The sequence below is a fragment of the Lissotriton vulgaris genome, chromosome 6 (genome assembly GCF_964263255.1).
Source record: "Lissotriton vulgaris chromosome 6, aLisVul1.2, whole genome shotgun sequence".
In the NCBI taxonomy this organism is placed as follows: domain Eukaryota; kingdom Metazoa; phylum Chordata; class Amphibia; order Caudata; family Salamandridae; genus Lissotriton; species Lissotriton vulgaris.
The window spans coordinates 124,146,210-124,160,894 of NC_141694.1; the positions used below are offsets into that span (position 1 = coordinate 124,146,210).

Consider the following 14,685-nt stretch of genomic DNA (forward strand, 5'->3'; position numbering starts at 1 on the left):
GAGAAACTAGTTTGTTTAGTGAAAACTTGTTTGTGTACCTAAAATGAGTGTTTTTTATAAGGAGGTAAATAAAATACGGGCATTTTAAGAAAATGTCAGAATGGCGTTTGAGGGGAATTATGTTTATTTCCCAAAAAATGAAACGATGGTCTTTCAGAGCGAAACTGGTGAATGTTAATTAAATAAAATGTTAATGTTTGGGGGTAAATGTAATTAATTTGCTAAGGAATGCAAGCTGTTGTTTAAGGACAGCATTTGCATACTTGAAATGATCTACTGGTGTTAAAGAACAAAATTATTTACATTTTCTACATGCATTGGAAGCAGACATTTGAGTAATGATTCATGCCAAGTTGGAAACCCATCTTGGTGTCATGATGGCATCATTTCCTTAGAAGCAAGTGCTTCACAGAATATTTACAAGATCCGAGCCTCAATCTGTAAGTTTCAAAGGTGAATTAACCAATGGAAAGCAAGACATTTGCGTGTGAACGTTAAAGTTTGATGTGCAAATGGCTTTGTGAATTGGATCCAGTTTGTCTAACCTGAGGGTTAATTAAATCTGCTGTCTAAAGCCAGAGAGCGTAAAATCTGTTTCATTTCTTCACTCTGGCGACCCCAGGTCTAACTTAGTGTATGACATGACGGAAATTCAACTTGATGGAGGCAGAAACTGATAATAAAAGGTTAGATGTATAAATGAAGGTAGATGTGTCATACATTGTTTTTAATTGATAAGAAACTATCTGTTTCAGAAGTGGAAAAATCCAGCAATTAGCCGTATGCGGGTTCGGCCTGCTCAACACAGAATGAAGGGGTTAATTGAGGGCTTCGCTTGTGTTCCTTCGGAATTGCCAGCGCAATGTATGGCTTTTTAGACAATGTATCCCAAAGGTGAGCGTAAAATGCTGAATTTGGCGCATCCAATATCGTTGTAGGACAAGAGTTTGTTCTTTCTTTGCTCGCTTTGTGCTCTTCGTGCGTCGTGCACTACTGACCCCAGAAAGGGGGGTGTGGACCAGTGCAGTTACTGCAGGAGCAGCCATGTGCTGCAGACAGTCGATGCAGTTTGGTGATGCTGGAAGGACAGGCCAGCGGCGCCGTTACCCAGCACTCCCACTTCGAAGCAGTCCAGTCTCGTGCCTCCATGGGTGTCAGACCGACGCCATCACCACATGAAGGGTGAGGAAAAGAAAGCGCTAAGTCCCAGCAGAAAAGCACAGCAGTGATGCTGGCTGCTTTCAAAACAAGCATTGTTGAAGGGGATGCCCCCGACATGATGCACTTCAACAGCTGTGAACCGGGGGTCTCAGGAGTGATAGGTCGTGGCCTCAGGGATGGGTGGAAAGGTGCAAAAGAAGCAGTTTTGTTACTTCGTGAGTCACCTGCACCCCAACCCCCTCCTCTGATCCCCATTGAACCAAAACAAATACCCAGAGGTCCATTTGGAAAGGGGAGTTCGTAAAAAAATGAAAAAGAAAAAAAAGTTATTCCCTTGCTTTAAAAGACACCGTTTCAATGCAAGGCACTAGGCACATACAATCTAACGTCCTTTCCCCTAACTCCCGCTTGGGAGTTCGAATGAATGTTATAAAAGGCTGAATAGTCCGTGTCTTCATTGCAGTCAAAAATATTATGCAGCACAAAATATTCACCCGGCGCTTTGAAGGAAAGGGCGTTGGACCTTCGATGCACCTGTCCTGAGAGCTTCGCTGCAGCCCCGACTGCGGACCGTCCTCGGCCCCGGCTCTGTGCAGACTGAGCGCCCGTCCCCTGCTCACTGGGAGCAGCGGTCCAGAAGGGGATCCCTCCTACATACGTCACTCTATCCAAGGAAACCCACGCGCTCGTCACTGCACGCACAGCACCATTTATGGCGACATGCGTCAATGGCACGGACCAAGTATTCGGTGGGGGGTTTTAGTAAGAGACGAGCCTACCTTCAAACGAGAGAACTGGCGCGTTGCAGAACAGCGCAATCTCCTGCCAGGCTGACTGAAACATTAGGTGCTCGTCATCTGAGAGGAGGGGTTCATTTGTCGCTGTTTTGCTCGCACTTAGCTCCCCCTCTGCTGCTTTGGATGCTTCCGGCGAAACGTCACTGTGCCCGCTCGCGCTTGGCTGCCGAGTTGATAACTGAGGCGCTGAGCTCGTGCCATCTCACTGACTCATCGGAGCGGGAGCGGAGCGGGCGGCAGAGGGCGGCAGCGAGCGAGCGCAGGGCGGGCAGCGACCGGCGTGCACTGACTCACCAGGACCAGGCGCTCCGCGCACGGGCAGGGCGGGCTCTGCCTCTCCGCAGGGACCCGGGCCGGCGCCCGCTCTCCTTCACACCGGCGACACCTGTGGATTGGCTCGAAGGCGTCGGATTGGAACTTTTGAGCGGGTGTTGAGAGCGCGGGGACCCGGGTGGGGAAGGCTTCTACCCCAGCGGACCATGTACCAGGACTACCCCGGGAACCTGGACAGCTCCTCCCGCGGCAGCAGCGGCTCCCCCGGGCACACCGAGTCCTACTCCAGCAGCAGCAACTCCATTCCCGGCTCCTTCCTGCAGGTGAGTCCGGGGCTGTCAGTTGCACCTCACCCCTCCCCAGGGGGCATGCGAAGTGCCTTTCACCCCCAGCCTGGTGACTTTTCAACTGGAATTACCCCAGCGGGATATGTCAACTACCGCAACATCTCCGCGAGTGCATGTCAACTGCCCCAATACATTGTAATTAAATCTGCCCCTTGCCCCCAGCCAGAGACATGTCTAATACATTTCAGCTCAAGTCTCCCGTTCCTGCCGACATTTCATCTGCACTGTCACTATAGTTCAGGCCCGGGGAACGTGGCAACTACATTAAACACCCGGGGTAGGGCAACTATTCTTAATGCTCCTAAGACATGCCGACGACATTCAAAGACTCCCAGAGGGACATATCAACCCCCCTCGCCTTAACATACACCAAACACACAGTTGACTTTACCAAGTGCATTCCGCTCCCAGGCGCAAATCGGCCGCTACAGCCCAACCACAGAGTCAGATAAACATGTTTACATTTTACACCCGAGAGAAATGTGAAAAGATCCCACCACCTGGAGATCTGTCGATATCATTTCTCTCTGGGGCACAGGGGCACAACTCGTCTGCCGTGGGGACATGCCAGGCGCAGCCCATCTCGTGGACATGTCAATCGCCTGCGCCCTGTACCGGAGCTCTTCCTTCAACATCGGGACATCTCACCGCCCTTGCACATTTCAAACCTCCCCGCCCCCCAAATCAAGATGAGATGAGGACATTAGTCTAGGCCCATGTTTCCCTAAATCAGACCCAACGCATCTCACCCCTCGACTATCATTAGCTTATCAGCTGCCCCAGAAATGCCCTGATAACCCCCGCCCCCCAGATATTCATATCTCTAATCTTCTGGTGAGCTCAACCATTGGCCGAGTACTGGGACAAATTTCCCCTCCCAGGCACATGTCCAAGACATATCACCGACCAGGAACGTCTCGGCCTTTTTAGGAGAGATAAGTCTTTTCTTGCAAAAGTTTTTATTTTTATTTTTACCTTCTCGGAGGACATGTCTCTCTAACATAAGTCAATGGACAAACGAGTTTGTCTCTTTTGGTGTCTCAAAATGCATTTGAGTGTCTCCCACCGCCCCCCCCCCCCGCCCCTTAGCGCCTTAAGACCCTTGCTGGTGATTGGCTGTGCTTTACAAACCCTGATTGATTAATTGATTTTAGAAATATATATCTAGCGCCAAGGCACGTCCGGGATATCTCCATGGACATGTCATCTGTTATGGCATGTCACACACCAAAGGGCATGTCAGGACATCTCTCCCAGCAAGCCCTGTTTACTGCACCTCGCCTACCAGCTTCATGCATCCACCAGCCCAGCAGCTCGCTCACCTTTAGCCTCTCCCTGATTGGTGGAAAGGCGACAGTCTCTCATATCTATCGATCCCATTGGATAAAGAGCCGATCACTGCGGGTCACACAGTAAGTAGGCGAGTAGGCCTTGTCTGCAGGACTTCCTGGCCAGTGGAACCTCCCCGTCAGTGGTGAAGCTTCCTTTGTCACTCACTGGGCGAGCCTCAAACATGTTTGTTCTAGCAGGAATCATATTGACCTTGCTGCACCGAACTTCCGAGTGTTTTTCTTCTGTTAGTAAACTACCTTTCAGGGCAGTTGTGAATAATAAGTGCACATTGCTCTCACCAAAAGCACCACCTCATGAGATTGCTATGTTTTCCGGTATTTTGTTTGTTTGTGTTGTCTAATGTTGTTCCTTGGATCTGTGGGTGATTGAATACATGTAGGGTTGCAGCACGTCGTTTAAATTAATCACCAACAAATAAAATCTTTAGGTAAACCTGTTCGGAGTGGTATTTGACTGAAATGTCTTTAGTAGTGCCCTGTATGACTTCTGTTGATACCATGCCTCATCTGTGACGTGATGTTGTCACGCAGGGTCTATTCCACGCACAGGATAGTGCATGCCTTGTGCAGTCAGGGCATCACAAACCCTAACGGCGGTGTACCACAGTGTTACTTATCCAGTGTGGGTCTCTCTTGTTGCAACGGCAGTCATGTAGAAGTCACAAGTGTGATTAGATATTTTGTATCTTGTGCGGTTCTCATTGCTCGGAGGCTAGTGTCACTCATTTGGAGTGGGAGTCACTCATGAGACGGTGTTGCCTATCGGCAAAATATCTTGCCTTTCTGTTGGTGGTGTTTCTCAATTAATGCTTTGGTGGCATGACTTGTGAGTTTGTATTGATGTCATTCATTCAGTGTTGCCTTCGCTCATGTGTTCTACACTCACCTGTGTGTTTGGGCTGTTGCTCATGTGCAAAAAACAACAGGTGATGGACAATATGCAGAACAATGTCATACATTCATCCCAGTTCAGAGATCTGGGCCTAAATCCATCGTTTTTTTGCTCACCACGCCATTCCAGTTTGAACCCAGCCATTTGCAAATCAGTCTTGACCCTGCGCTCAATGGGAACAGTCCAGCCCGAACTGCCAGGCCAGGTCCTCCCTGGACTGGAAACAAGCATCCAAGGACCGGTTTCGGGCTTGGCAGTTCGGCTGGACTGTTCCCATGAGGCACAGGGTCAGACTGATTTGAATATGGCCATGTCTGAACTGGGGTGGCTGAGTGAGCTAAGAATGGTGATGGATTAAACCCAGATCAGTTGACTGTGGGTGAGTTTTTGATTTGCTCAAAAGCTCCGGCCATCATCCCCTTTTGTTTCGCGTTGCTCATGTGTTAGGCATTCCTTGCACGTGATGGGTAGTGATTGATATAAGACTGCATAGCTTATTTGTCCGTGTGTCACAAGTGTGTGTGTGGGGAAAGGGGTTGGGTGGGGGAATACACCCTGTTTTGAGATGTTTTTAGTACAGCTTGTATTTTACTTGGTATGATCTTACCCCGACGTGTCTGTGCCTCCTGGGGGTGCTTGGTCGACAGGAGACCGTAAGTGATGCCTCGACAGACCCTACTAGGCACCAGACACGGGGTGTCCATTCTGGGGCTATTGAAGGTGGGTTGGGCTGGGGCTTCCACGGGGTGACCATTGTCTGGGCTTTGCGTGCACATCTGGAGAAGTTGGCAGAAACTGTGTCCCGACAAAGTGTCTGCCCTCCGCTCCACCCTGGCTGCAATCCAGCACCACACCCTGGCACCCCTCGCTGCTGGAGGCCCGGGGCAGCAGCCTGTACCGTGCCTGCCCTGCTCGCTCCCTAGCACCACACCTAGGCAGCCTGGGCCGCGCCTGCCTGCGCCACCGCGCCGGTCCACGACCACTACCACTGAAACACCAAGGATGCCTGCTGGAGCAGTCGGCTCGTTGCCTGCTCTCCCTCTAGACTGCGGTTCCGGTGTGTACAGTACATTGGGTCATTTGATGTGATCCTGCCTGTGCTGGCCCGCGCGTGCACGTTTCCGCCTGTGCTGTGCTCGCTCGTGGTGTTCTGCCTGTGCTGTTTGTTATCTTCGCAGCCCCCTCTTCCCCTGCGCTCTCCTCTGCCTCCTGCTCGTGCTGCCGCCTCCCAGGGACCCAGATGCCTTCACTTGGCCCAGAACTTCCAGCTCGCCCCTGGCTGCAGGCGGTTTCATCACCGCTCCCCGGTGAATGAATCCGCAGTTCTCTGCTGCCATCCAGCGGGCACAGAGGGGCCAGCAGCCTCCCGTGGCAGGCACTCTACGAATCCCCACTGCACCATGTGCCACGACTGCCTCAACGTCCAGTTAAAGCGCTTTAAAACAGCACAAATTCACCGTTCCGGTGACATGGTAGCTTGGGAGCAGCAGGAGGAAATACAAGAAGGCACCAGAAGACCAGACCAATGTATGTTTAACCGATCATACTGATGGGTGTGTGTGTGTATATGGATTCATGACTACATGGGTTGGTCCAGGGTCGGTTTTAGGGCAGTGCGACTGGTGCGGCCGCGCTGGGGACTGTGTTGACCAATAACCTTCGATTTAAAGGCACCTGCCGCAGAGCTCCATGTGCGCCCATCTTTCAGGCAGTAATAAAAATGTCAAGCTAACTCTTCTGATTAATATTCATGTGTGAGAGAGAACTGGAGTTTTGACTAGTGGCAGTTTTGACTCGCCATAATGTAGCGCAGAGGGTTAATATGCCTGCTGCAAAGAACAGACCTGCATTTTTTTGTGAATATCTGAGTAGATTATTAAAAACAGCATTTGAGAGCGGCTATGGAGAGATGGGGGCACTTTTACTGGATGATAGTGAAGGGATCCAAGGTAGAGGTCATTGGAGGGGGTGTGGGGGGCAAAATCCATGCTCAATGGGTGCCTCCAGCGCAAAAGATGGCCCTGGGTTGGTCTCACCAGCCAATGCAAATCACCTCAAATGGACAGGAGCATGGCTACAGTTATGGTGAAGACACAGTATACTGAAAAGCTGAACATGCATGTGTTTGAGAAATAGTTGAAGTTTTCTTTGTTTTGTTGTATCCTGGTCATATTTGAGTGCCTCAGGAATTTTGGAAATTTCACAGGCGACACGTGCTCTACCCTAGTTTGGCCCCCAGGCCTGGGCCTTTTTCAAGGCTCGCAGAAGATATCTGTACAGCAGGGTCCTGTAAGAACACCAGTGACCATGTGGTAGGAGGCCGGGTTAGCCCAAGGGGGTGCTGTGAGGTGATGGTCCGGCTCTGGCAGCCTGAGTCTTGCATATAATCTCTTGTTTTCCGTTCTGTTTGGCCAGTAAACTTAGATTCCAAACTTATCTGTCAAAAACACAAGTCTGTTTCGACTTTGCCACTGGTTTCAAGCTAGCCTGATTGATGAGGGGTGTTAACCCAAAACTGGTCCCAGGAAGCTTGTTCCTGGTCCAGGGAGGAGCTGGCTTGGCAGTTCGGGCTGGACTTTTCCCATGAGGCACAGGGTCAGACTGCTTTGCATATAGCTGGGTCTGAACTGAGGGGGCGAAGTGAGCTAAAGAACAATGATGGATTCAACCCAGATCTGTGACTGGGGGTGAGTGTCTGAAAAGTTTTAGTGCTCCATCCATCATCTCCTTGTGTTTGCTTTATTCTCCCTCAGTTGTCAGGGTATGCCCAGACGTGGGTCCCATGCTCACTGTGCCACTGGATTCAAACTAGCCTGGCTGATGATGATCCAGTCCCAGGATGCTTGTTTCCAGTCCAGGGAAGCCCTGGCATCTTCTCCTGAGGAACAGGGTCAAAACGGATTGGCAGATGGCTGGGTCTAAACTGGGGTGGCGAAGTGAGCTAAAGAACGATGATGGATTCAACCCAGATCAAATACTGGGGGTGTCTGAAAAGTCCCAGTACTCCGTCCATCATCATATTGTGTTTAACAATATACATAATATACCAATAAACTGAGTACCATTGAGTTGGGTAAGAATATACATCTGTCATTCAGCGCAAAGATGCCCATGGGTGAACATGCGCTTTACAAATACACTTTATGTGATCCCTCGCGCCTCTGTCTTGGTCTTCTCTCACTCTCCAAAGACCGGGTAAGGTGGCATTTCGCATAATTCTGAAGTTGATGGTGATTGGTGGAGTGATGCACCTACTTTGGGCACCTGTGTGACGTCCGTGGGCGCAGGTTCAAAACCCGTTTAGGTCGTCCAGGCTCTGCGGAAATGGAATCTGTGCTGTTAACTGTACATCGATTATATCGGCTACTCAGGGGTGGCAGCAGGGTGTCCCCTGTGACTGGACTTGTCCTCTGCCACTAGGAGTGTTGTGCTGATGCCCCTATAGCCAGGACTGCCTGGCACGGGACAGCCTTCCATCCCTGTGCACCCGCTGCAGATGGCATGGCCTGCTGGGGGCCTTGGCTTAGACCAGGATGTCTGCAGTGCATCTGTCCGCTTCTTAGACACGGGTAGCACACCAGGTCCTGGTGAACGGACCTCAGAGCGGGTGCCCCTCGCCTCCACCCTTGCACTTGTCCCCAGAACACTACCACCCCTCGTGCTGCGCCATCTACATGCATATGCACCGGGCCTCGCGTGCCTGCGCTGTCCATGGTGAATGTGTCTGGTAGCCGTTTCATGTGGGTGGAAGTGACAGGAATCATCGTGAAATAATGTGCAACTGGCCACCTCTCACCAGCAGAGAGCCACAGGACCCAAGCTTACATCACCTAAGTTGGCCTTTCTTGCCCACGGATACATGGCCTTGTTTCCAGGCGCAGTGCGTCCATTGGGGCGTGGGGGCGTAGCCCCCCCCCCGCCCGTGCAGCTCCCTCGGCGTCTTTGACCCGAGGGAAACCTGACAATCATGTCAGTCAGCATGACGTCGGACCGCCCACCCGGTCTGGCTTCAGGTTGACTGACATGATTGTCAGACAGTGGGGGCAACAGGCAGCAGCACAACACAAGTGCGCATGAGTGGAGACGGAGGGCGAATTTTCGCACCGTGCCCACTCATGCGCACTAGTGTTTTGACCCGTTTGCGCATGCCCTTTAGGAGCCCTGCTGGGCGTTCTGCGGGCGTAGAATAGCTGTGCCCTGAGACCATCCCCCCTGGGCCCCCCCCCCTCCTCGAGAGCCCCGACTGAGAGCCCACATACTTAGTCACAGGTGCTGCACCGGCAAGTTTATTATTTCCACTGTGATCTTGGAGTGATAGGCTGACAGGCAAGTTTATTATTTTGCACCGTGATTTTGGAGTGATAGGCTAACAGGCAAGTTTATTATTTTGCACCGTGATTTTAGAGTGATAGGCAAGTTTATTATTTTGCACCGTGATATTGGAGTGACAGGCAAGTTTATTATTTTGCACCGTGATTTTGGAGTGATAGGCTGACAGGCAAGTTTAATATTTTGGCCATGTGGCCACTTGGCCATGTCGATCTTCATGAGCCTCTGAGGGTGACTTTGGGCCACAGCTTGACTTTGGCATCAGCAGTCTCCAAATAACTTTGTCGATTGGGTAGGCTATCAGTTTTGTATGGGTGCCAATTTAATATGCAGAATAATATATAAATGATATTAGCTACTTCCAGGAATTTGTTTCTGTACTTTTTCATGTAGCACATTATGCTTGCACAGTGCATACTTTGAACTGAATGGCACCACTTGTTTACACGATTGAGAGCTCTGGAGCAGTGGTTCTAGGCACTGAGAGTTTCCCACTGGGTTTGTCAGTGGGTCCAAAATGTGTTCAGAATACATGGGCATCCAATCATTGGCCACTCTGCAGAGCGCACAGGACAGTGGTCACATATTTCAATTGTAATTGTGATTTTATGCCAATAGGTGCGATGGTACCCCTATCAAGGGAGTGCACCGTTTTTAAAATTATGACAAGGCGAAAGAAAACGAAAATGTAGTGGTTGCTTGCTACTTAAAACGTATTCCTAACTTTTACGCCCTACCAATTCCAAGTGTCACCAGCCACCACTGCTTGTTTCAGGGTCGGGGGTGTGCTGTGCGGAGGTGGAACCCAGTGCCGGCCGGCTGCAGGCACGCTTGGCAGAGAGACCCCCTCGCTCTCACTTCCGGGAGCAGCACCCCCTACACCGAGGCCCGGCCTCTGTGCGTTTGTAAATACGCCCCACGTGGTTGTCCATGCTCGTCTATTCCGGTTCACACCTTGAAATTAAATATACAGCAGTAGAGCGCTTAAATCAAATTCAGCGCAACCGAGGCGCTTAAAGGCGGTTCTGCGCGTTTGTAAATGTGTTCCACTGGCGGTCGGTGGTCGTCTTTCCGGCTCACACCTTGAATCTAAATATACAGTTCTGTAACGCTTTAACACAGTTCAACGCAACCAAGGCGCTTAAAGACTATTCAGTTTAGACTTCATCTTCCACATGACTTGGAACTCACGCTTTGCTTTTTTCCTGGACCTGTACAGTCATAGTCACTAAACACCATCTGTTTTCCTGCGCCCCTATGTTTAGGGACCTGCTTCTCAAGGGTTCGAAAGTATATTTTTCCTTATACTTTGCAGCTGTGTCGGGTACTCTGATGGGCCAATTGCTTCCCAACTATACGATACACTGATGACTCCACTCGTGGGAGGTGTGACCCCACTCGTGGGTGGTGTGACCCCCAGTCTTGGTAAGCGTGACCCCACTCGTGAGAGATGTGAACCTCTGCTGATGTGCTCTGGTGGCCCCAGTGCTGGGCCCTGCAGACAGTGCAAAGGCGTCGGCAGTCCAGGCCCCCTTGGGTCTTGCCCGGTTTACTGCAGTTTGTTTTAACCCCGTAGTCGCCGAACCACCGGCTGCTTGATTGCTGTAGCGTAGCGGGTTGAAGCCTTAACTCCAGCGCTCAGCCCAATCGCAGGAGCCTGCCACTCTGAGGGGTAATGTGGACCTTAAAATGCTAAATGGGGCCCGCTGGTGGGCCCCGAGGGGCAGTGTGCTGGGCCCCCATGCCTCGCTAGCAGCCCCCCAGGCACCCTTTACGGTGCAGAACAGTGTGGAGCCAGTTAGCGCTGACGCTCCGCATCGAAGCACGTTTGCCAGATTTAGGACCTCTATCTCCCAACAGCTGGCCGTGGCCCAGATGTTCCAGTGAAGTGGGCACCACTTGAACAAGCCTGCACCTACTGCGAGTGGAGGGCACCCTGCTGGGACAAAAGCGAGGTTTGTAAGGGCAGTGCAGCAGACTTGCCCCCTCCCAGGGGGCACCGATGGACTTCAGCAGCCGCACGTGAGGCAGGCTGAAGGGCGGTGCACGCTCCCTGCAGCCGGCCTCGGTGTCTCCAACACGCACTGCCCGCCGCGTGCTCCCCCTGCCCCCGTGCACAGATCATTCCATGCTGTACACCCGGAACAGTTTGTCAAACGGATTCCCTGGTAATGTCCAGTGTCCGCTCACCTGGGCCGCTTGAATTATGCGATTGTGCGGCCGCGGCGATTTTAGCATAATTATAGATTTGCCACACAGTCCATAATTTGTCGCATACTTGTAACTAGAAAATGTGTCTCTAGCTCAAACGGTTCGAAAATGACTAAAATGCGATGATACGTGTTGGCTCGCACTGGAAGGCTCTATGCCCTGCTGGACTGGTCACCTTTCTGTTTCCTATTACTATATTTGCGTGTTAATCTGCTACTAATGAGGTGCAACCAATGCCCAGAGAGTGTTACCAAGTTGAAACATACCATAATAATGAAGTAATACTAGTACACAATTTGTCACATTATGCTGCATAATTCGGCTTTGCTAGCCCCATAATTTACTCAAATGTGAGCATAATGTGGCCCTCTCCTGCCGCATAATTCCAGTGGCCCTGCTGGTCACCCTCCCTGCCGTACACCTGTGTAACATGTAATGTCCCTTCTTAGCTACACACCTGGAACATGGGATATCCACCTGTCCTCCTCGAGGCGCAGCCTGAAGAAACCCACACTTTCAAGTACATGTCTAGCGGGTTTTTTTATGCACACCTGGAACATGCAAGAACCGTCAGACCTGCTTGTCACGCACACACCAGGGACATTTTATGTGCAGCCACCTTCCCCAGCCAGGCATGTATAACCCCTTCCCGTCACACGCGAGGCACAGTTTATGCAGCTTGCTTCCTTCCCGCTCCGAGACGTTTTATGGCAGGCAGCGCTTTATGCAAATTCCCTCCCTGCTAAGGATGCCGGATTAGCCGCGCTTCCTTGTAGTGAAGGCCACGCGCCATGGTGACAGGAAGTCTGGAGCTGTCTCCTGGGAGGTAGGGTCACACTGCCTGTGGGGTCCAGGCAGAGCCTGCCCCGCCCACGGAACCAGCCGCCCCTCCCCCCGCGGGTGCCCGGTTGTAATAACCCTCATCTCTCGGTCCTCCTGGGATGGGGCTCCCTGCCCCGGCTGCTGCTTTTTTTAATGCACATGAAATCAGTGGCGGCTCCGGCCCCCCGCTGACAGGGGATGGGCAGACCCGCCCCGGCTATCTCTGCTGGATGATGGACCCGGGGTCAGCGATCGGCCCCCGGGCTGCTCCTGTGCACGCAGAGCCCTGACTCCCGGCCCTCTGCAGCAGCGCAGTGCGTGGGTATGCGTTACTGTGTATATGTGGCGCGAAAGATGGTACAATGACATTCAATATATGACATTCCACTGTGGCATTCCTGTACTAGTGGCCCAGACAGTCACACCTTGTATCCGCACCCCCTAAATCCTAATGCAACTAAGTTCGGAAGGTATGGACCCCATACAATCTAATGCAACTCGGTTCGAAATTTATTGGGCGCCATTAATTATCAGACCCTCCGAGGTTTCCCTGATAGATTCGGCAGGTCAATCCTGCTGAAATTAATCTTGTGAAAAGGCCTGGAAAGGGCAAAACATGCATCATTTGGTGTGTTTAAAACTGATTCTGTATGCTATGCCTCATTTTCAAGTTGAAAGCTTGGATCAGCAGGTAACCACACGTACTTACCGCATGTGGTAATACCCCACCTTATTACTTGTAAAGTAGGCCCCAGCCTTTCTCTCTTGTTTGTTAATCTCTGTATGAAAGTGGTCTTAGCCACTCACCCCGGGCCCTTCTGGAAAGGCACACAGCTGCACTTGGTGTTGTAAGTGGTGCATTCTCGAACGGGTTTGTGTAGTATTGTGTGATGTTTGCGTTGAGACTACATCACGCTTTTTATCGCGGAGGCGCGCTGGTGCATGTCGCAAGCTCTGGTGAAACACGGGCTCTTGTGCGTGACTCCTCTGCGCAGTTCCCGCCTCCAGCGCAGTCTGATGCGGATGCGTTATTATGGCATTCACCGGAAGTGATGTCACACAGACGACACCACCTGGGGATCCATTGAGGATGGAGCTCCCAGTAGCTCGGAGAGTGCCCTTGGACAGAGCTTGTGGTTCTGTCATGCAGTGTTCTTGGGCCACTGATCTGAGGATACAGTGCTGGCTCCTGCATCGCATTCACCACACGTTGTCGCAAAACCTGAAGTCTTATTCACTTCTTGCAACTCGTCTGGTAAAGATTCATTCTAGGGTCACCGGAACCTTGGGCCTTGGCAGTGCTTAATTTGTAAAAAAAAAAAAAAAGGTAAGTGCTAGGGCCCTCGTCAGGAGGCCACTGCAGCTTGTACCATCCTTTGCCCCTGCCATGCTGCCAATGATGGTAACAACGCACCTACTAACCACCACACTCCTGCAACTGTGACAATTCAGACTATTGTAGGCCTCCAATGCTATAAGAACGCCTTGGGCCACAAGCATTAGTAATTTTTACTGTATATTGAACAAATAAACAACTGTTGTTGTGGTCCTCTCTACATTAGATAGACAGCGCCACCATGAAGCAGACTGTTATAAGTCCCAATGTTGACAATTAAGTGCTGGTGCTGAGCACTGGAAACCACTGGCTCAAGCGAGCGCACAGGTTCCCCTTCAACTTGAAGCATAAAAGGTGCGATGGCAACCTCAATGACAAACCTAGGGTCTTCCTGGTATTCTTCTTTAAACTTTCTTTTGAGACAATTGGTCTATGATAAAGCGAAACCCAATGCACCGAAAGAAGCTAATGGGGTCAAAGTTTTCGCTAAACCGGATTTCTGCCATGCAACGGTGGAGCACAGATGGAGACTACGGCAACTGATAACCCCGTTCCAACAATTAAGCGCCCAGGTCTATTTAATGAACCCTGCCAGATTAAAAATAATTATTGAAGGAAAAACAAGGGTCTTTCTATCTGAAATCAAGGCCGAAGAATTTCTAAAAGAGTTAAAGATAGAAGACGGAAGAATTGAATTGAAACTCTAAGACTGTTTGGTTAGGATACACCGGTAGCTAAGCCACTAAGACATTGGCACATGGGACGTTTCTAATGGGTTTTTGTAAGAATAACCAGGGATTACACATTTCATTACTTTGTTTTTGCAGATATGGCTGGGTGGCTGGGCCTCACTCGTGATCACTATCAAAACGAGTCATCTCGACTGCTCAAGGGTGGGGCGAGGGGTACCTAAGAGAAACATAAGGGAAAGAAACAGGGACACTAAGAGCACTAATGGCACAAAAGGCACGGAGGATATAAAAACACGGGGCGGCATGCTATAAAATACACTTCAGGAAAGTCTTACGCAAGCAAAGGGCAGAGAAAGGGATCAGGAATTGGCAGGATCTTATAGGGATTGAAACAAATACTAAGATAGGATGACGCAGTTATGCAAAATTAAAATTTTGTCTAGCAATATATGTGCTTAAATGATCAGGCTAAA

The 14,685-nt window shown here is 50.7% G+C and overlaps 1 protein-coding gene across 1 annotated transcript in view; it reads left to right on the forward strand.

Annotated features, from left to right (window-relative positions):
* The first annotated feature begins 2,143 nt into the window (after positions 1-2,143).
* Positions 2,144-14,685, forward strand: part of FOSL2 (FOS like 2, AP-1 transcription factor subunit) — a 46,617-nt gene continuing 34,075 nt past the window's right edge. Inside the window, exon 1 of the mRNA XM_086926123.1 lies at positions 2,144-2,554. Coding sequence (XP_086782249.1) covers positions 2,438-2,554 — 117 coding nt within the window. The 5' untranslated portion in view covers positions 2,144-2,437. The remainder of the gene's footprint in view (positions 2,555-14,685) is intronic.